We start from the raw sequence: 21,976 nt of genomic DNA on the forward strand, positions 1-21,976 counted from the left end.
AGGAACAAATTATACAGTTAACCCCATACTAAGTAAGTAAAACTTTATTTGGATTCAGCATATTTACAAACAGTACAAACATAAGCTCTAATGAGCTTTTCACTGAATATGCATACTACGATTCTATGGTTATGGCATTTGAATTAGATAAACAACCGTGAAAAAATCTTATTTATCCTGTTACTTGTACTCTTTTTATTATATTTGTGGCACAAGTAATTATTTCACGAAAATTAATTATTTCTCTTTTATTTCACTTATGTTTTGTGTATAACAGTTCAGTTTCCAGTTTCTCAACTGTATATTATAAGGGCTCATTTATACGACCTAAATAAGGAGTCGGATAATTATAATCCATCCTAAACTCTCGAAATATCATATTATGCCATTGTGCACCCTCTATATTGTTAATACCTACCTCCCCATTAAATTTACTTGGATGTTTAATAATGTTTCATTCCAATATTTGCTTATATCGAGTTGTTCTTTGTACTTTCACTATAGAGACAGACTCATAATTTTTATTTTATGCCCCGAAAATCTACATCTATTTTAAAATAGGAAATCGTCGGCCTTTCATAGGGGTAAGATCTATCCAAAAATACCACTGTTCGTCTGATGAATCGTTAATTTTCTCTCATATCAGCGCTGCCTCCATTTTTTACGATCATAATCACGAGTTACGACAGGCTTCGAGCAGTCGTAAGTATATGACAATATTTACAACACATCGCATCGTAAGTTTCTTTCGAGAATACAAATTGCAACATACGATATCGTATACCTTACCTTACGACAGTTGTAACGTTACGATCGTTTTGTGAATACGGGGCCTGAAATCATCTCTTGTTGTTAAGTTTTGTTTTCAATCGACCCTCATTGCCAATTTGTAGATGTAAGTATTTTGGATTATGTATGATTTGCTCAAATTCCTTATGGTAACAGTTTATGCATGTTCAATATGACAACAAGGTAGACTATAAATCAAAACGTCGGATACAGTTTGAATGATTAGACCGCAGTATAAAAAACTATAATGCTGTTGACGTGTACCACAAGTCATGCACGCAAACCAAGTGCTGTGCAGTCTTAAGTATATTACACCGGTTTTTTTTTGTCGTCTGTCATGCTTTGTCATGGTGTTTGCATTTCCTTTCTTTAATGACATGACTAATGAGTTTGAATATGTCTTTGATATCTTTCACTACCTCTTTTTTCTGATTTGCCAAAGTGTTGAGAGCAGATAATTTTAACTACAAGACGATAACTAAAAAAAATCATCGAAATATATGTATGCATTATATGGGAACTTTCATTTAAGTTTAGGTTTTAATTGAAACCTTTTCAGAGCAGCATGAAATTCAAAACATTTTGTTTTTCTTTGAAAAAATTAACATGTCTATTTATGATCATGTAAAACACGACAAAAGGTTATCAATATAACATGCATTTGTTCAAAGACAAAAAAGCTGTATCATGTAATTAAATGGAAAACAAGGGTAAAACATACAAAATATGTGACACAATCAACATGTAGTGGAAACATGGATAAATAAAGGCAACAGTATTATACCGCTGTTCGAAAGTCATAAATCTATTGAGATTAAACAAATCGAGCCAAACGACAATGTAGCACACACAGCAACTTCCTTTATCTATATCAGATAACAACTGCCGTTTTCCTAACTTAATACAGGACATTTTAAGAAAAATAGGGGGTTGAACCTGGTTTTGGGGCTAGCCAAACCTCGTGCTTTTATTAAAATGTTCAATATAACGTTAAAGGAAAACATTACATGACAGGACTACAGTACAGCAAATTGAAGAACATGCAGGACAGATAAATGCACAAATAACAATACAATAATACATTTCGACATTCTAATAGTTATCAAACGTACCACATGTATTAATCGATTGACCCATATTTTAATGGGTTTTTTTTAATTTTTGTTTCTAATACAAATTTTGTATGTGATTAGCTTTTGTTTTTTTAATGTTATAACGTGTTAGGAACAGTATCAATTCACTCCGAACCGTACTTAAAAAGTTACCTTTATGTCAATTCTCTTTTCAGTTCAAAACCGTGTAACTAAATACCGAAACCCAAGGCAAACAAAATGAGGGAATTTCCATAAAAAATGACACACTTTAGCGAGTTAAAGACAACTGCCATATGCAAGACCTGAATACAACCATATTCAGAAAAAAATGATGGATTTAATCTGGTCTAACAACTAGCTAAAGCTCATAGGTTTATGACAGTTGTGTATAGTTCCGTTATATTGACACCATTTTGTTAGCAACCCAAACATTCGTACTAAGTTAATGTGACAATAATTGGGATCAAACAGCTAAAACTGAGTAAACATACATCACTGATATACAACTCTTGCAGAACAGATAGTTCATAATGGTCAACTATTGACAAGTGTAGAATATTGTACAAACCAAAATCATTTAAATAATTTGCTCACGATAGGAAACTTTTCCTAAATTTTTATTTCAATATTGTATCAACAATCTTTGCAAATAATGTAGCACATTTTCTTTTTGTCCAGTATTGAGTCATATTACTGTCACTTTTCAGATGTCTACTTCGCAAACGATGTCCCTTATGCATGCGTATCATGCGTTTGAAATATAAAAAAAATCGATAGTACCTATGGTTAAAGTTAAATACCGAAAATAGCGAACACCGCGTTAGATATAAAACAGAAAGTCCATGTTCAAATGGCAAAATTAAACGCTCAAACACATCAAAGAAATGAATGACAATTGTCGTATTCCTGACCTGGTACATGAATTTTCTTATATAGAACATAATGAATTAAACCTGTCTTATAGCTGACTAAACCTATCACGTGTATGACAGTCGCATCACATTTCATTATATTGACAACAGTGTGACATATTATGATATATGTTACTTTTGCCAGATTGTATTATTATAACCGCTGCTTAAAAATAAAAAGAGTTTGAAAGCTAATTGTTCTTTTATAAGTTATTAGCCCCACTTCGTTCTATTGATGTATTCATGGTACATACAAATGTACCATTTTTACCGTTTTCTTTTTGAGGCTAAGTACTATAGAAAAACTAAATTGATACGAGAATAAGTTGTAAACGAGCACAGTAGTAAGGTTTTGAGATAAGAAATTATAATCATAGTTAGAACATGTAGAATACCAGATAATTTTTGTTTATTCGTTCATTTATAAAAACTAAAAGTAAAAAAAAAAAGATTATCAAGGGGTTTTGTCATAAATCTAAGGTTATGTCATTGTTTGACCTAATTTTTTATTTTGCTTCTCTTGCACGAGTTAATGACTACATATAGCACTTATTGAATATATGCACAACTACTCTTGATCTCGTTGGCTTAATACAAAATTCTTTTACATTACACATACGTTTAGTTAATACACTAGTACAATAATTTTGATTTAAGAAGCTCTTAAAAAACCTAATACATTTTAATAAACTTAATTAGTCTTTTTTCCAATTTTCAGATCTATTCACAAGTCATATGAATTCAGTACTGCTCACACTTATCGTTCTGCATTTTAATTGCGTTGAATAACACGATGGTTGTCACTAGTCATGGAGGTCGATCAGGATTTGGTTACTCATCTGAAGTATTTGTATTTATCACAGTTGTTTTGGTGTTGGTTGTGTTACTCATTTCAGTTTATAAGTTTTTATCTAAAGCGGTTAACAATTGGTAAACGTTTCAAATTGTTTTGTGTAACCCAATCGTGATGGTGACAGTAGAACTGAATTGTTTAAAATTCTCCTCCTCGATACTTTATTTGTTTCTTTGTTTAGAGCACACCTCTATGAATAGAATGATCACATATATTGTGTACGCCGGACACGTGATTCGTTATAAAAAAACGTGTGATAATGGACGTTAGACACATCAAAAGACGTACAAATGTATCTTGCAAATGAAGTCTGTGTGAACCTTTTTATATTTGAAAAAATACCATTGTATATGCATTTTTATGTTTACGTAGATAAACTCATCATAGATACCAGGAAAAATTTTTGTATTTACGCCAGACGCACGTTTCGTCTTCAAAAGACTCATAAGTTGCATACAGTTTTATCAATGGAAAATAAAGCCAACAGTAATACACCGCTGTTCGAAACTCATAAATCGATGGAAAAAAACCAAATCCGGGCTACAAACTAAAACTGAGGGAAACGCATTAAATATAAGAGGAGAACAACGACACAACATTAAAATGTAATACACACAGAAACGAACTATGCATTAGACAGAGTCCGATGAGAATAACAAATATAACATAAAAACTAAAAACAAGAATTTGGGATAGAAAAGTACCGTGGCACGTATGATAGCAATGCGAATTCACACTCATTATAAGAGGAAACAAATGACACAACAGAAACACAACGTTAAACTGTAACACACACAGAAACGAACTATAATATAACAATGGCCATATCCCTGACTTGCTACAGGACATTTTTTCAAAAGAAAAAAATTGGTGGGTTTTGTGACATTCCAAACCTCCCGCTTTAATGATAATGTTAAATATAACATTAAAATGACAACATAACATTACAGAAGTACAATACAAATAAATAGTAGAACATATTGGACGAAGATACACGAGTAATAGCTAACAAAAGGCACCAAGCTTAAAATTAAATACGCCAGAAGTGCGTTTCGTCGGAAAAAGTGTCTAAACAACACTGTCTACATACCTGCCATTAATTAGTAACAAACTTAGAAATACATATCAGAGTCAGCGAAATTATTTCCTTGGAATACCATTAAGTTGTGTCAATGAACACATAATGATTCCGATAAGTAGCAAACGTGTAGAATCCAACATTACGTGATGACTCTCTAGAAGTTCTACACAAGTAAACCACGGATGCCTTGACATCATCTGCCGTAAAGTGATGTTGAGTGTGCTCTAACTGAAATAGGGTTTTTATTTTCAAGAAAATCAAAACGTTACATGATTAATTAATCTTTAGTTGTCTGTGTAGCGTTGAATATATTTTTTAATATCTGGTGAAGGGTTCGCTATTTCTTTTGTGAACTAAAAGTTTCAAACCAAATCACAGCTGCACTAAGGGGTAATCAAATATGATTGTCTATAGAGGGATTATATTGTTAATACTATAGAACTCTGTTAATTGTGCTTAAATTTATCTTGACTACGATCTAAAATCAGATAGTACATTGTATATATGACAGTGTATTATTATTCATGTGCATGTCAGTGATAATTAATTTCAAGGATGATTAACTAAATGTTTGTATTTGCTTTAGGGCTCCGCAAACACAATAGTTTTTTTTTTCTGTGAATTGATTAGGATGAAACTTTACCATATGCGTCGATAATGTTTCTCAATTGTAATTGTTACAGAGCAGATAATTGCAACTAATTAAAATCTAATTAATGTTGAGATATTCTTATTGATTGTAAGCATTAATCTAACAAGAAACAATCTGTATTAGTTAAACTCATGACTTCCCCTAAAGTAACCAGAATTAGATAAGACGGACTTCTTTATGTTTCGAAATATGGTGATTACGGACAGTGATTGTTTAAGAATGTATGTAGTGATGACAGTTACTGTGTTATGTTTTTCAAGTTCTCATTTTTCGGAATTGACAGAAGTGATTTTTACAGTCCATAGCGAAGAAAGTGTTTTGTCGTCACAATATACGGATGATGTATACGCAGAGTCATTATCAATGTGCGCTTTGATGTGTTTATTACAAGAAAAATGTTGTGTTGCTAGTTTTGATGAAACTTCAATGTGTCGACTTGACAAATCGGAAAATTGTTGTGCTATTACTATACTTGCTGTTGGATCGAGAGCTTTAAAACAAAATAAGTATTGTAAGTTAATCAGAATAAACTTTATAAAAATGCACACATTTTGGCATCATCGGGTGTAATCAGTCATTGATATCTTCACAATAATTTATCTTATATCATTTGAAAAAAAACATTCTGAATTTGACGTTTTGTCTATATATGTAGATCGTCAACTAGAATAACAAATAATTTAAGATCATGCAAACATCTCTTTTCATTATCACACGAATTAGAAAGAAGTGATCAACTTTATCGTTTGTTTAATATTTCTACAAGATATCCATTCACTCAGATACACAATTCAGCAACATTTCTCCTGTCGAATGATTTACCAAAACTGTTTAAACCAGATATTGGTTCCAAACATCGTGTTCTAAGAACGTACTCTTAAACCAAAACTGTAATAGTTAAATTTGATTGTATTTTAACAGTGCTTATATTCGTTTGGAATCCACACAAATAAAAGAGAAACGCAACACGATATTTTTTTAAGATTGCAAAGTTGGCAGGAGTGGTGCAACATAAAATATAATGTTTTCCTTGCATTGGGGTGACCCATAAAACAATGCACGGATAAGACTATATAAAACTAATTGAAGTTCAAAAAGTCATACTGGGTATTTTAGACAGGTAACTGTTTCGATAACAAAATTGAAGACATTTCCCTCAGATTCGATGACTTTTTTTCAATTTTCAGAGAATATTTCTCTTCTCATCGGAAAAAAAAATCTGGTTGTTCTTTAGATTAATTTTTTTAAGTGATACATTTTGTTGTAAAAGGAAACATTTTAATTTCACAAATATTTGATTTGTTGTATTAGAAAATATGCGTAAAGCCTGAAGAAAAGCTGTACTTCGTTGAAAATTTAAATTAGTTGTTCACTTGTACAGTACGATTGAATATTTGTTTATAGAATTATATCAAACCTGGAATACTGACAAACATTATCTCCTTTCTTAGTAACGATATAATACTGTTGCCTTAATTTATATAACGTGTATACTATAGTAGATGCTATGATAATACTGCCCGTTTCATCGCAAATCACCACATAGTGTGACGTAATCGACTATGAAAGGGCATGCTTGTAACAAAAACGTCTGAAAAAAAAACGATCAGTCCAAACCTTCTGCGTCGATCTTTTGTTTTTGTATGCTGTGATTCTCGATCATTGATTTTTTTGTACTTACTCTCTGATTGTTTTGTGCTTCTCAGATTTTCTGTCTGTTTTCCTAGCCTTGTTTTCACTTTTCAACCCTTTTTTTCCATAATAAAATGTTCATTCTCACGTCAGTATTATTTGTGTAATGTTTTAATCGCCCAACATTTGAAATATGATTTTATATTTTGTACATTTTTATGATTTAGACCTTTAATTTCTTCATGTTTAACATTTTTCATGTTTGGGTCTTTTACAGCTGACTATAAAATATGGTTTCTTTAATTAATGATGAACGTCCGTAGTATCATAAGTGCTTATTTTCGCGTCATTTTAAGTCTAGTGCATACATGTCTATTTACATTTTTTTTTAAAGCATAACACATCTTCTCTTTTTTGTATATGAATAAAAGGATAACTAACATTTATCTATTATAGATCCACCGGCATGCACTAAATGTGTCAGCTTCGGTATGTCTACGTACAAAATTATTGAAGTTACAGCCACTTGGTCAGAGGCAATGGTAAAGTATAATGTGTTTTTTCGTACATATAAGCTTTCTGTTGACGAAGCGATTTTTGTTGATCTATTTACCCTGTTTTGTTACGTTAAGTACTTTTGATAACCGAGCTTTAAAAAAAAGCAAGTATTTTGTGCTCTAGCGTTATTATTTTTTGTAGCATTTCTCTACTGGTTTTTTCTTGTTTGAATTTTCTATTTGTAATTGGTATTAGTTTTAATTCATGTTTTATTTGGTTGGTATATATTCTCTTTAACTTTTAATCAATTATATCATATCTTTGGCAAACACAATGTTTTCACATTTTTATAAATATATAATGTACATATAAGGACCTTCTAAATGTAAGCAAACTATTTATTCCTTTATGATTGTCATGTTATAAATGTGTGTCCTACTGAACAATTAAAGCTAAACTTCATGCATTTCACCTTTTCGTCGTTATGACGGGTTACATCTGAATAAATTGAAACCGAAAACTTGAAACTACATACAATAGTAAAAAATTACATGAAGAAATGAATGTATCTTTTTTTTAAATTATTAACACAGATTTTACTCATAACCGTTTACATTGGCTTCATTTTAGCTTATATTTCAGAATAACTGTTCATGCTTTGGGGGAAATTTGGCTGAAATAGAAACTGAAGCTGAGAGCGAGTTTATCACAAATGAACTATTTACAAGAAACACTGGAGGTATGTTTATCCTTTTACTGTACATGTTATTGTATATACAAGTTTATTTGATTCCTGTTTAGGTGATGTCATATCGCAGATAATGGCATACGAAGTTGGAAGTATTACATCATGCATACAAAATCAATTATGGGGTTCAAAATGTTGATGTGTAGTAACTGTTAACATATCTTTGAGCACACTAGGACAGCTTAGTGCTATTTAGCAGTTTTTGTGGTTATTTTGTACAATAGTTTTTCTTTTTGAATTTAATAAAAAAAAACACATATATTTTACATATTATGCTTTTGACAAAAACTTGCACAATCAATATTTTGAATGTATTTACTGAAACATTTAACTTAAATTGTCGCACTTAATGTTATATTTTTAATATATGTACTCTAGTTCACACGACTAACGTGAATATGTATTGTGAATTAATCACCCAAAGGCGGAAAATGTTGAAACAGAGGGTTTAGATTACCTATAATGATTTACATGTGTATGTACGGTGAGACTATCAGAATATTTAAATGGAGCCGATAACTTTGGTCATTACCTCATTCTGTGAATTGTAAGTATCAGTAAATTCATGTGGAAATGAATCGACAGTTCAATGACACTAAGAAACCTGGTTCATGCATACGAATTTGTATAATCTATATAGTGTATCTATAATAATCACTAATTAACTCAATCATATCGAACTCTGAAATTTCTATTTCAATATACATTTTAAAATTGGTTTTTTTTAAGTATTGGGATACTGGTTGGGAGGTTACAACTTTAACAAGGACAGTGATTTGGAATGGATCAGCAAACCAAATGAAAGGATGCCTTATTTTAATTTTGCTCCCAATGAACCGAATCAACCAGACAGTGAAAGATGTTTAATGGCATTTACAAATTTTAATTTCGAATGGGTAGATGGTAATTGTCACACGATATCAGCATACATATGTGAGTTTTGACTCAGGATGCGTAAGGAACAGGTTGTTTGTTTGAAACGGCTGTGTGGGACAAAGTGATTTTGAAAAGATTGTGTTCCTACAGAAAATGTATAGGATTCTTATCCAATTTATATGATGATATATGTCTTTATATTTAATTAAATCCCGTACTTTTTGAAATATACTTCCTGTATATTTATAAACTGTTCAAGTTTGAAGCGTTTGGTTTGTATGAGGTATATGCTAATTTGCCCAACTATGATATGCAATATTCATCACAACTTTTATTTTGCTAACAAGTCCTTTCATCAAAACCCTCGATGATCATTGATGATTGAAAAAAACAACAACTTTAAAACATATTGTAAATAGTGTGTTATATTTGTTTTAATCAACATTTGTTTACCGTCGTTTTCATTATTTTATTGCGTTTTGTGGAGATTGTATCTACTCTATACCATGTTATTCTGACTTGCAAAACATGTCAATTAGAGATGTAATTTGTACTGATTAGAAATTAATACAATTAACACTCACACAGGCTTCTTAATTCACACATCGTTGTTAATATCATGGAATTTGATGCAAACGTCATACAAATAAGAGGTTCAGCTAGCTTTAGAACCAGGATCAATCCATCAATATATGGATAGATACTAAACAAAAAAGAAGTTTCCTTTATACAATGTTCATAAATGTATATAGCCAAAACAGAAAAATTTCTCCCGGCATTAAAATGGGTTTGAACACACTTGAATTTAAATGAATGAAAACACTTTAAACAGTATTGATCAAAAGATTTCATAAATGTATAAAAGATAATTAATTATGTAATAAACAACATATAACATTGAAGATGTGGTATGATTGCCAATCGTCTACAAGAGACCAAATGACTCAAAAATTAACAACTATAGGTTACCATATGGATTTCAAAATAAGCAAAGCCCATACCGCATAATCAGCTATAAAACATGTAAAAGGCACCGAAATGACAAATGAAAAACAATTCAAACGATAAAAACTAACGGCCTAATTTTTGTACAAAAAATAAAGGGCGAAAAACATATATGTTACACATCAACAAACGACAACCACTGCATTACAGGCTCTTGGCTTGGGACAGGTACATATTTACATAATATGGCGGAGTAAAACATGTTAGCATTAATTTGAGTGATTTGAATGAAATGAAAACTTTTTCTAATTTTGTGACAAAATAGAGGGACAAAAGATACCAGAGGGACAGACAGTCAATGATATTTTGTAACCCTTTAAAACGGATTTTCTCTAGATCTTAGAAGTAAACGAAGAATTTTAGATACCAGTGGGACATTCAAACTCATAGATCAACAATAAACTTTCAACGCCATGGCTAAAAATGACAAGGACAAACAGACAAACAATAGTACACATAACACAACATAGAATACTAAAGAATAACCAATACGAACGCCACCAAAAATAGGGGTGATCTCAGGTAATCCGGAAGGGTAAACAGATACTGCTCCACATGTGGCACCCTTCCTGTTGCTTATGAGATAACAAATCCGGTAAATAGTCTATTTTGGTAGGTCACATTTATGAAAGGGAAGGGAACTGTAGTTACGACGTAAGGAACATATCCGATATCATTTGTGAAACGGTTATTCCATAACGGTCAACCAACTCGTTATGGCGTCCGTAAAATTTACGAAGAGATGATTTCAACTTCACCATTTGGATCTCTTGATTTGATAGCTACAAGAAAATCATGATAGGAAATGCAAGCACGTGAATATCGTATCAATTGGGAGATATATACACCGTATGCAGGTGCTGCTGAAATGTTGCTCAATATAAATGGAAAGTATTTTGGATTATGTATGCTTTACTCAAATTCCTTATGGTAACAGTTTATGCATGTTCAATATAACAACAAGGTAGACTATAAATCAAAACGTCGGATACAGTTTGATTGATTAGACCGCAGTATAAAAAAGTATAATGCTGTTGACGTGTACAACAAGTCATGCACGCAAACAAAGTGCTGTGCAGTCTTAAGTATATTACACCGTTTTTTTGTGTCGTCTGTCATGCTCTGTCATGGTGTTTGCAATTCCTCTTTTTAATCCTATGACTAATGAGTTTGAATTTGTCTTTGATATCTTTCACTACCTCTTTTTTTCTGATTTGCCAAAGGGTTGAGAGCATATATCGCCCCGCTCCTGACAGTTAAAAAAATTGAAGTATAAGTCAGTCCTTTTGTACTGGATACATAAGTTTATAACGTATAACATACAATATATGATTTTACATCGTGCAATTAGTCGGTTATTGAACACGTACATTGGAAGAGGTATACATTGTAACATATTGTTATATAGTTTTACCCTTTGACAAAAATATGCTCATATAAATTACTTGTAATCACACAGCTAATCGAAATAAATGTCATTGAATATACAGTTTCACGAACAATGATCCGATCATTGCGAAGCTACATTTTTTCTAAAACAGAAAGTTACTAGCTGTATCTAAAACATTCAGATATTTTAACATAGTATTCTCCATGAACGTGTATGTAACACCCACACATTTGATTTTAAAACGACAACATATCAGATAGAATGACACCAATGTAAAAAACTAGAAGATTAAAGATATATATCTTTTATTTTTGGCTTTGTTAAATTCCTACTTCTATTTATTAAAATTCAAAAGTAAACATACTAAATTGAAAATGTTTTATATATTAAGATTCAGAATGCTGCGTGAATATGAAATATTGAATCAAAATACGAACGAAAAAGTACGGATTTCTGAAAAAAAAAGGAACATACCAAACAGGGAATACAAATAATACATGGTTAAATCAAATGAATACTGATGAAAACATATATCGATAAAAATAACACTACAAAATTATACTAATCATTATCAAAGTACTCTGAATGACACATTTGTTTACAAACGTTTATTATTAAAGATACGTATAACATGTTTAAAAACCCCTTTATCTGTTCATAATAGTACGTTCCAAAGGCATACAATATTCTTGTTATCATGGTCATAATATAAACATGATATATATCAACATGTGTATCATTTGAAAAAGAACCGATAGAAATTATGCAATAGAATTCTGATCCATGATAAAATATAGTAAATATGTCTGTATCTTTAAATATTTGTTGTAATTGGTATCTATTTTTATCAAACGATTTTAATTATTTCATTTTTACCGGTCATCGATAGATTTACAAAATTTAATTGCTTCTCACATTACAAAATTGATTATTGTCAGTGTCAAGTTAATTGCTATTCATTTATTATATCGTTATAGAAATTGGCAGATGTATTTGCGGAAAAAACGAAGCTCAAAATCATGCTTCACATTTGTCCTGAAAACAGCTGTTATTGAGACAAACTAAATATTGTTTTTCTATAAAGATAACCTTAACCATTGTATCAATTTCGATATTAACATGATTAAGTTGAATTAAATACAAACTGATATAGATCCTCTCGTGTGATCTTCTATTATGACAGATACATATTTTCATATCCGTTCAAAATGTATGTTGTACATTAATTGAAAAGTATGATCGTCGAATAAATACAAATAACCCTATACAAAACCACAAAACAATGTATGCAACTATCATACATATGAAAGGTTTAGATAACTATAAAACCAGATTTATCCCACCAATTTCCTCAACTATAAAAAAAGGCCCCAATGGAAGATTATGACAGTTGTGTTCCATTCATTTGAATTGTTTGAGCTTTTAATTGTGCCAAATAAAAATGAACTTTCCGAATTGAATTCTCCATGCAGTTTGTTACATTTTTAATTTTACCTTTTACTTTTAAAATGCTGCAACTAATTTATTAAATAATGCTAAAAAGTTAAGATTGCAAAGAATACATTTACAAATTGTTGAAATTTGCTTTGTATCTCTTGCATTTTATTTTGACTTTGAAATATCTAGTTTTGAGCAAAACTGTTGATCATATCAGCCTCCCACAAAATCACAACAAAAAAGTGAGACTGCAAGCTTCTGCTCACCGATGATACCCCGGCAGCAAGTGGATAGCTTTTATATAATAAACAAAGGTGAATGTTTGGTAAACAGAAAGATGTTGAATGATGAATCTGAAAACACAACACACGTTGTAGTTAACTTATATAAACTCTGAAACCAAATTTCAGAAATTCTTGAACTGTTGTGTTGTAGTTCCTGAGAAAAATTCGACGAAAATGTTCAACTTGGCTATCATGAGTAAAATGATACAAGTGTACGGTAAACAGGACGTTGTTGAGTGATAATTCTGAAAAGCACAAAACGAAAAGGTGACTTATATAAACCCTGAAACCAAATTTCAGAAATCCTTGTATTGTAGTTCCTGAGAAAAATGCGATGAAAAAAAATGTTGAGCTAACTATGAAACCAGGTGTAATAAATCATGTTCTACAAAAGGAAATGCCTCTACTTAGTCGGAAATTTTCCGCAGAGTTCGGAATTTTTATATTTTACATTCATGTTTTTATAGTCAGATAGCTCACAAAATTTCTGTGTATTGAAATATACATGGCCTTCATATATTTTTTGTTTGATAGTTGCTGATAAAGGTACATCAAAAATTACTATAAAATATAACGAAATTACAAAATCAACTAACTTTGATGTGCAACATAAATATGTGACTGTGATACAATAGTTTGGTTTATTTTTAATCTTCTCACTTTTACTGGATCAGGTGAATAATTAGAAGTATATGCACGCAGACAATAAGATTTGTTTACTACTACCTCGGGTTAAGTCGCATGTGACGAAGATAAGGAGTTACTTTAGAATTAGAAAAATTAATATATTTAAATATTAAGTAAATATTTCGATTTTACCTACGAGTATTTCTTTTTAAGCAAATTATTGTGTTTTTTTTTTTTAATTATTAGTATGCTGTGTTTTAGAACAATTTAATTTCATCTGCTGAATGACATTTCCCTATACATTAGCCGTAACAATACATTGCTGATTTCTTGTATATTTTTGATCGAACAGTTCATTAAGTATATAAAAAAAGGCTTTGCAATAAGTTTATTTGCAAATTAAATCTTAAGATTTGTTTTCAATTTCATTAAATTGCAATATCCTTTCTTTTAACATAGTCGCTAATTACAATAATTAAAATTTGAAACGAACAAATGTTTCCTTATTATTAGTATAACGATCAATCTTGATACTTTTGGATCAAATGGATATCAGAATTTTGATCTGATAAAATTTTAATTGGACGCAATTATAAGTTCTCCTTTTGCATATTGAAGACAGCATCTTGATTTATGTAGCTAGACATTTTTTTGTCGTTCTGTCACTAAATAAAATGAAATATATTCCTCTTTCCATTTCTTTATTAATAACCACGATGACAGTTTTTACTTTTTGGACAATAAATGTTGAAGTATTTGAATTCATTGGTTTAGAATTTACAATCACTGGAGACGCAACAATGACGTCATCACTGTATACAAATGGCGTATATTCAGAATCATTTTTTATGTGTACAGGAATGTGTTTGTCACAGCTAGGAAACATATTGTTTAACTAGTTTCTCTAAGGAAACTATGTTTTTGTATATATAATTACGATTCTTTAATGCATCAGTATAGTTATTACTCACTGTTGTTATTCTTCAGGTGCAATAAATTAGTAAAATTAGGTACTCCTTTATATCACTCATATTTGTTTTTTAAAAAGCAGTTATTGCATTTATTATATTTTATGGAAAATTAATTATGTGTTGCGATCATCTTTGTGTATGTCTTGCTTTGTTTGAATGCAATATATTGTATCTTGATTTGTAAACAGGGCCTGCATAGGTTGTGTTTGTTGCCCAATTAAATTCAATATATTTGAATAATATACTAAATTAAACATATAAAATATGATAAAATTAAGCACAACATATGAAATAAAATAAAATCTGGTATATTTATCGATCCTTTAAATAAACTTACTCTAAAAGGTTATCGATTCATCATTGTGATTTAATCATTGCATATTTTGTTTTTATATGTATAAATATTGATTTTGTTATTTTTATTCATGTATCTACAATCTGTCGATACCTGTATCTTGGAATTGCACAAGGTCATATTTTGTTCTGACTGTTTATGTTGTCTTTACCTTAAATCCAGAGTATGTTGGATATGAACTGACTGATAATTTAATCTCAGAAGCATTATTTCTCTTATTAAATGTTAGCAGCATTGAGGTAGCTCTCAGAAGACAATATTAAGTCAATGGTTATCGTTTGTTGATGCGTCACACATTTGTTTTTCGTTTATTTTTTGTACATAAATTAGGCCGTTAACTTGTTTGTTTTAATTGTTTTACATTTTTCATTTCAGATCTTTGTTTAGCTGATTATGTGAATATAGGATTTTCTCAATGTTGACGGTCGTATGGTGAGCTATAGTTGTTACTATCTGTGTCATGTTGTTATTAGCAAAATGCGAATCTGCAGTAAAATAGTCTTCGTTTATATTGTGTTTTAACGGCAGATAGTTATAAATATACAAAAGGTAGTCAAAACAATTGTCTGTCTTTTCACTCAAATCAACTTACTAATCACGAGAATCTCTCACACACACCTTATACATAGTTACTCATGGATTATCGGATTTATACAATCTCGATAGTTAAATTATCAAGGCACGGACATATAAATTAGTTAAATATAAATTAGCTATTTAGATCGAAAACATCTGACAGTTCACTGGTATATGTGTATGAATCATTTTCAACAAATGACGATAAATGGGTGAATGAAAAGTATTTTTTTTTTTTAAATGACCCAAATATCTTAAATACAGACGGGAAAACGCATATTTAGACCCTCATAAATACATAAGGTCTATAAAAAGATTGTTTTTTTTTTTTATTAATTGTGTTTACTATTGAGTACATGTGCATTGTCAAGACTTTATTCCAATAACACTTGCAGTTACTGAGATATTCAAAAACGTCATGTCACGTTATTGGTTGAATTTCATTTCTTTCGGCTGGTGGGTTTTTGTTTTCATATTTATTTACTGAGAATGAATAAATTTTAAAACGGCGAATTTAAACTGTCGTAATCGCAATCAATATATTGATCTATATAGTCAATATTATGTTCCCTTCTGTAATAATATTTTGTTTAAGCATCTGTGTTTGTTAAAAACATCATCGATATTTCAATTATAATTGATATGAGGGTCATTTTTTCTTTGTCATGTACATGTATATATATATATATAAGATAATACATTCTATGGAATTGTTTCTTGGTTTGAAAACCCATGAAGTTGTTCCATCTTTACTTTTACATTTTATATTTTAAGCATTTCATGATTTTTAAATTATATTAAACAATGAATACTTCTAATTGTTTCTGTGTTACCATTGCAAGTGTCCTTTTCACAATTACACTAAATTTCAACATTGTAAATTTAAATGCCTCGAGCTTTACGGGAGCTATGTTTAGCACACAGGAATACACCAGATTACAGATTAGTAAAGACACTATAGAGGTTTATTCTGAAATTGTAACAGAATGTGCAAGACAGTGCGTATTATTAGATCAATGTTGTTTAGCAAGCTTTTCCGAGGACACAACGACATGTGTTCTTGATCAGTCTGGATCTTGTTTCATTGGTACACTCATAGACGTTGGATGGAGAACAATCAAGAAACAAACGGCAAATGGTAAGTTTCAAAATACACTGCATACTTTTTTTATACTACAACTAGTTGTGTTTATTTCCTTAATATATATATATATATAGTAACATAGCTATATTTTGCATAGTGTAGATTTTATCATGAAGCACTTTCTCCATAATCAGGGGTTCATAAAGGGATGAAAATAAGTTTGACAATTGTGTTACCATTTAAAAAGCTATCAATATATCAGTTTAAGTTGCATTATAAACTGTGGACTGGCTCAGTAGAACCCATCCCAAGTTCCTCAGCCTCATAAAATAAAATATCTTTCTTTCATTGACATGATTGACCTAATATTGTATATATGTATTTTATTTTACATACACAAATTTTACATGTACTGTCTTGAATGTGGTATGATTGCAAATAAAACTATCAAAAAGAGAGCAAATGATGCAAAAACACAATACAGCCTTTAAAACTGAGCCAACCACATTCCGCATAGTTAGCTTTAAAAGACATCGAAAAATAAATAAATAATTCAAATTGGACAACTAACAGCCTGATTAATATCTTTGATTCGAATGTCACTGATAGTGTTTGTTTGTAGAAAAAAACGAGCTTCTTGCGTACAAAATGTTAATCCATGTACAGGTGAATGCTACTTTTCTATCCTACTAAGTTTAGATAAACATCCCTTTATGTCTTTTTTTCAGCATCATCAACATGTACAAACTGTTTAGTTTACGATAGATCTTTATATAAAATAATTGATAACGAGAAAAAATGGCAAGAAGCTGTGGTAAGTTGCTCTATGTATATGATGTGGACTTACACAATAAGCAATTTACCTAAATATATTTTCATGAGAACTATAAGGTTAACTTTTCGCAAAATTTACAGTGCATATTAGATAACTTATAGTTACTTATTTCCTATTGTAATATCTGTGCCTGGGTAATACTGCCACATCTCCATATCTATATTATTCTCAATGTCGCCTTTGAATTAAAAAAAAAAATCGCACGAAATTAATGCTCATTTCCTCTGCAGACTCCTGATTCATAAAAATACTCAAACACGATTGGTATAAGTGTTATTCACTTTTTTGGCAATAAAAAACCAACAGAAATAAAAGGCCCCCGAGGAATGGTGGTATGTTTATGACAAGTTAAGAATTAGAACACCGGAAAGTACTTTATTCCTCAATTAGTCTTATTGCCAAATATAATAAGATTGTGTCGCACTCGTTTTTTTATAGGACGATTGTAAATGCCAAGGCGGTAAATTGATTGAAATAGAAACGAAGGAAGAGAATGATTTTATCCTTACTGAATTACAGACTAGAAACACAGGAAGTAAGTGGAAATATTTTATTTAGGAAGAGACACATGATTTATGAATAAAGGTTAGGTTAAGAGTGAAGAGAGAGTATTTCAACGGAGTTTATTTTATGACAAAAATGTCACGCGATTTCGAAACGTTTGCTTCACGTTTACGATTTTCTGCAAAGCGGTTTTGTGGTAATTTCCATACAAGATGCATATGATCTTGCATCCACCTTTCTATCTTCTTCTTCTTCTTGATACTATGTGTATCCTCTAACACCGGCAAACGGACACATTTCTAACATCGGAACAAAGAATGTGTGTATAGTCATATTACATTTACATAAATAAAGGCAACAGTAGTATACCGCTGTTCAAAACTCATAAATCCATGGACAAAAAACTAAATCGGGATAACAAACTAAAACCGAGGGAAACGCATTAAATATAAGAGGAAAACAACGACAGAACACTAAAATGTAACACACATAGACAAAATCCCACGAGAATAACAAATATAACATATATATATAACATCAAAACCAAATACATGAATTTGGGATAGACAAGTACCGTGACACGTCTTATCGCAATGTGAATTTACACTAAAAAATAAGAGAAAACAAACGACACAACGTTATAATGTAATACACACAAAAACGAACTATAATATAACAATGACCATATTCCTGACTTGGTACAGGGCATTTTTAAAGGAAAAAATGGTGGGTTGAACCTGGTTTTGTGGCATGCCAAACCTCGCACTTTTATGGCCATGTGAAATATAACATCAAAATGACAACACAGGACTACAATATAAATAAATTGGAGAACACAATTGACAAAGAATCACACGAACAACAGCCAACAAAAGGCAACAAGTTCAAAATTTTAATACGCCAGAAGTGTATTTCGTCCTCACAAGACCTATGTGTGACGCACAGATACAAAAGTTTGAAAGCCGAAACGAGTACAAAGTTGAACAGCATCGAGGACCAAAAGATCAAAAAGGTTGTGCCAAAAACGGCAAGGGTTTTCTGTTAAGTTACCAGAAAATCCCTATAATTTAGAGTAATTTATACTTTTGCAAACAGTAAATTTAATAAAATGAATATTCAAAAGATGTACATGATAAAGCTGAAGTATTAACTAATTACAGGAAACAACTGAAATACATTTACATAACCAGACATTTGAAACACAAAAGTAGACACATCCGAATACGTTTAAACCTCTACGCCAAGTGACGTCCTATTTGAAACTGAAAATTGACGAAAAAATGACGTCATTTGAATTAGTTAAACAGATCATCAAAAAATGAAAAATGACGTCACATAAGAATGAATAAGATAGAATTAGGATTAATTTAAGATTATATATTTGAACTAAATACTGATATTGCATTTAATAACAAAGCACATTTTAATTCTTATTAATATAAAACTGAGGTAGCAATTAACTATATTATAAAACTATGTCCGGTTTGTTATGAATCTAACTTCAAACGTAAAATATCGTACTGGTTACGTTGAACGAAATCAAATCTGATAAATGAAGGCGGTGATTAATTTTCTTTACCATAACACATAAATATAATAGAAAAGACGTCAACACATTTGACAAAATCCGATGAGAATTACAAATATAACATTAAACATTTAAACTTAATACATGAATTTGGGATGGTTAAGTACCGTACCACGTCTTATAGTAATGCGAGTTCACACTCGGAAAAACAGTCACAATCGGGAATAAGTCACGTTTGGTAATTAAAAGATTAGACGACATTATGACAAACCACAATCTACCATGTGGTAAAAATGTCCTTAGCTAGTTTGGTCAACGAAACATCGTATGGATCCACCAAATCGTGATGGTGTCCATAAAATTTACGGAGTGTCAATTTTAATCAGTCCTCCTCATAACTTTGTTGGAGCAGTTTCTGCGTAAGGAGCACACTCCTGTATATGAAGTCCGTATATAAACAATCCTCCTATGCATTTGACATTAACACGATTAACTATTAAGCAGGTCGACATCATCAATACTAATCAGTTTGTTCTTTGTATGTTTCAGCATTAGGGTACTGGCTAGGTGGTTACAACTTTAACAATGATTTCGACCTTGAGTGGATAAGTAATCCAGGTCAAGATATGCCATTTGATGGTACTGGTGTTGGTGAACCTAACAACCCGTTTACAGAACTATGTTTAGTTGCATGGGAGGATATCGATTTTTATTGGGCTGATATTCCATGTAGTGCCGTTTTGCCATATATATGTGAATTTTCTGCCGATTAGACAAGTATTATGTAAACTGATTATTTTATTGTAAAATTTTATGTGGGATGTCTTCCTTATTTTCAAATTGTTATTAGATACTAATAGGGTTTTCATTTTGTTACTAAGTATCGACAGAATCAACTTATTTAAATAACATTTTATTGAATTTCTGTTTTGTTTTTCTGTTAAATTTATAAAAATAATCCTTTCCCAAAAATTAGTTTAAATGAACACATCAGAGAAAACCACATGCACATTGCAGCATTTTCGTGAGAAAAAAACCCACAAAAACACCTTTACCTTAGATTAAGGACAATTTAAAATGATCCTATTCGAAGCGACACACATATTGTGCAAGAGGATACCTTTTCAAAAAGAGTCTAAATAACCAGCATTAAGCACGGTTAAAAATTAACGTCTTACTTTGTCATATTTGTAGAACTAAAAAAATAACTATTTGAACCATCATAAGCTGTTCACGATAAAAAATCAGAAATAATCTAATGCAAACTCAATTTTGCGATATTCGGTGCTCTATTTCATCAATGTAAATAGATGCCGACAGTCCATTTATTTATTTTGATTTAAAATGGTTAGAAGTGTTTTAACAATATCGTTGTGGAAGCTTTTGATAAAGTTTAACGGAATGTAAAACAATAGAATAAATGCTCTACTAAAAAAATAAAACTTTCATTTAAACTTTTAAATATATGTATTTTTCAGATAAGTAATATATGTGTTTACATCTCGTGTATAAGGTTCCGTTTATATATAGCAACAACGAAAACTCCTGAAATATAAACTCCTAAATTAGGACAGGCTAATATGTAATGTGGCAGAATTAAACGAGTTTTTCTAGTATTCAACCATCCCTTAGCGACAAAATGAGTAAAAGAGTTGATTAACATCTAAAGTTGATATATACGTTCTGATACAACGCTTTCTGTAGATTCATTTATTTTCGTTGGTTCCATTTTCGTGGATTATGAAATCTTACATGTTCGGGGATATTTAATTTCATGGTTTTGCTGAAATCTGCATACAATCCTATAGAAAATTTGTTATTCGATGAAAATTTAATTTCGTGGCTACCTGTAACCTCGAAATCCACGAAATGTTGTATCCAACGAATAATAATGAATCCACAGTAAGAGAAATATCGGTTGACATCATTATTCACATAGTAATGATTAATTCACAAAGGCTTGTTTATTACTTTATCGGAATCAAATAACACATATTGATATCAAGTGATGTTCGATGTATTTACTCGTTATGAATTGCTCTTTTGTAACTTCCAAATGCCCCTGCAATAATATTGTACTAAGTATAGGAAAACAAGTTCTAAATATTTACACTGCCATCATAAATTTAGTAATTCATTACTCAATCACATTACTTGCCATTAGCGTTATTTTCCATACTATTGTTCTAATCGAAAAAAGAATTTTCGTTTCAGCTTTTTAAAATATTTATGTTTACATAATACTT

The 21,976-nt window shown here is 30.7% G+C and overlaps 2 protein-coding genes across 2 annotated transcripts; both read left to right on the forward strand.

The window, feature by feature from the left end:
• The first annotated feature begins 5,557 nt into the window (after positions 1 to 5,557).
• Positions 5,558 to 9,717, forward strand: LOC139483546 (C-type lectin domain family 4 member D-like). The gene is made up of 4 exons (XM_071267561.1): positions 5,558 to 5,891; positions 7,469 to 7,554; positions 8,153 to 8,249; positions 8,988 to 9,717. Exons 1-4 carry the CDS (start codon positions 5,558 to 5,560, stop codon positions 9,200 to 9,202), a joined length of 732 nt encoding a protein of 243 aa, XP_071123662.1. The 3' UTR covers positions 9,203 to 9,717.
• Positions 9,718 to 16,688: 6,971 nt separating this feature from the next.
• Positions 16,689 to 20,503, forward strand: LOC139483280 (snaclec bothroinsularin subunit beta-like). The gene is made up of 4 exons (XM_071267310.1): positions 16,689 to 16,917; positions 17,592 to 17,677; positions 18,137 to 18,233; positions 20,280 to 20,503. The coding sequence occupies exons 1-4, from the start codon at positions 16,689 to 16,691 to the stop codon at positions 20,501 to 20,503; spliced, it is 636 nt and encodes a 211-aa protein (XP_071123411.1).
• Positions 20,504 to 21,976: the final 1,473 nt, after the last annotated feature.

Source organism: Mytilus edulis, chromosome 7 (assembly GCF_963676685.1).
Source record: "Mytilus edulis chromosome 7, xbMytEdul2.2, whole genome shotgun sequence".
Classification (NCBI taxonomy): Eukaryota; Metazoa; Mollusca; class Bivalvia; order Mytilida; family Mytilidae; genus Mytilus; species Mytilus edulis.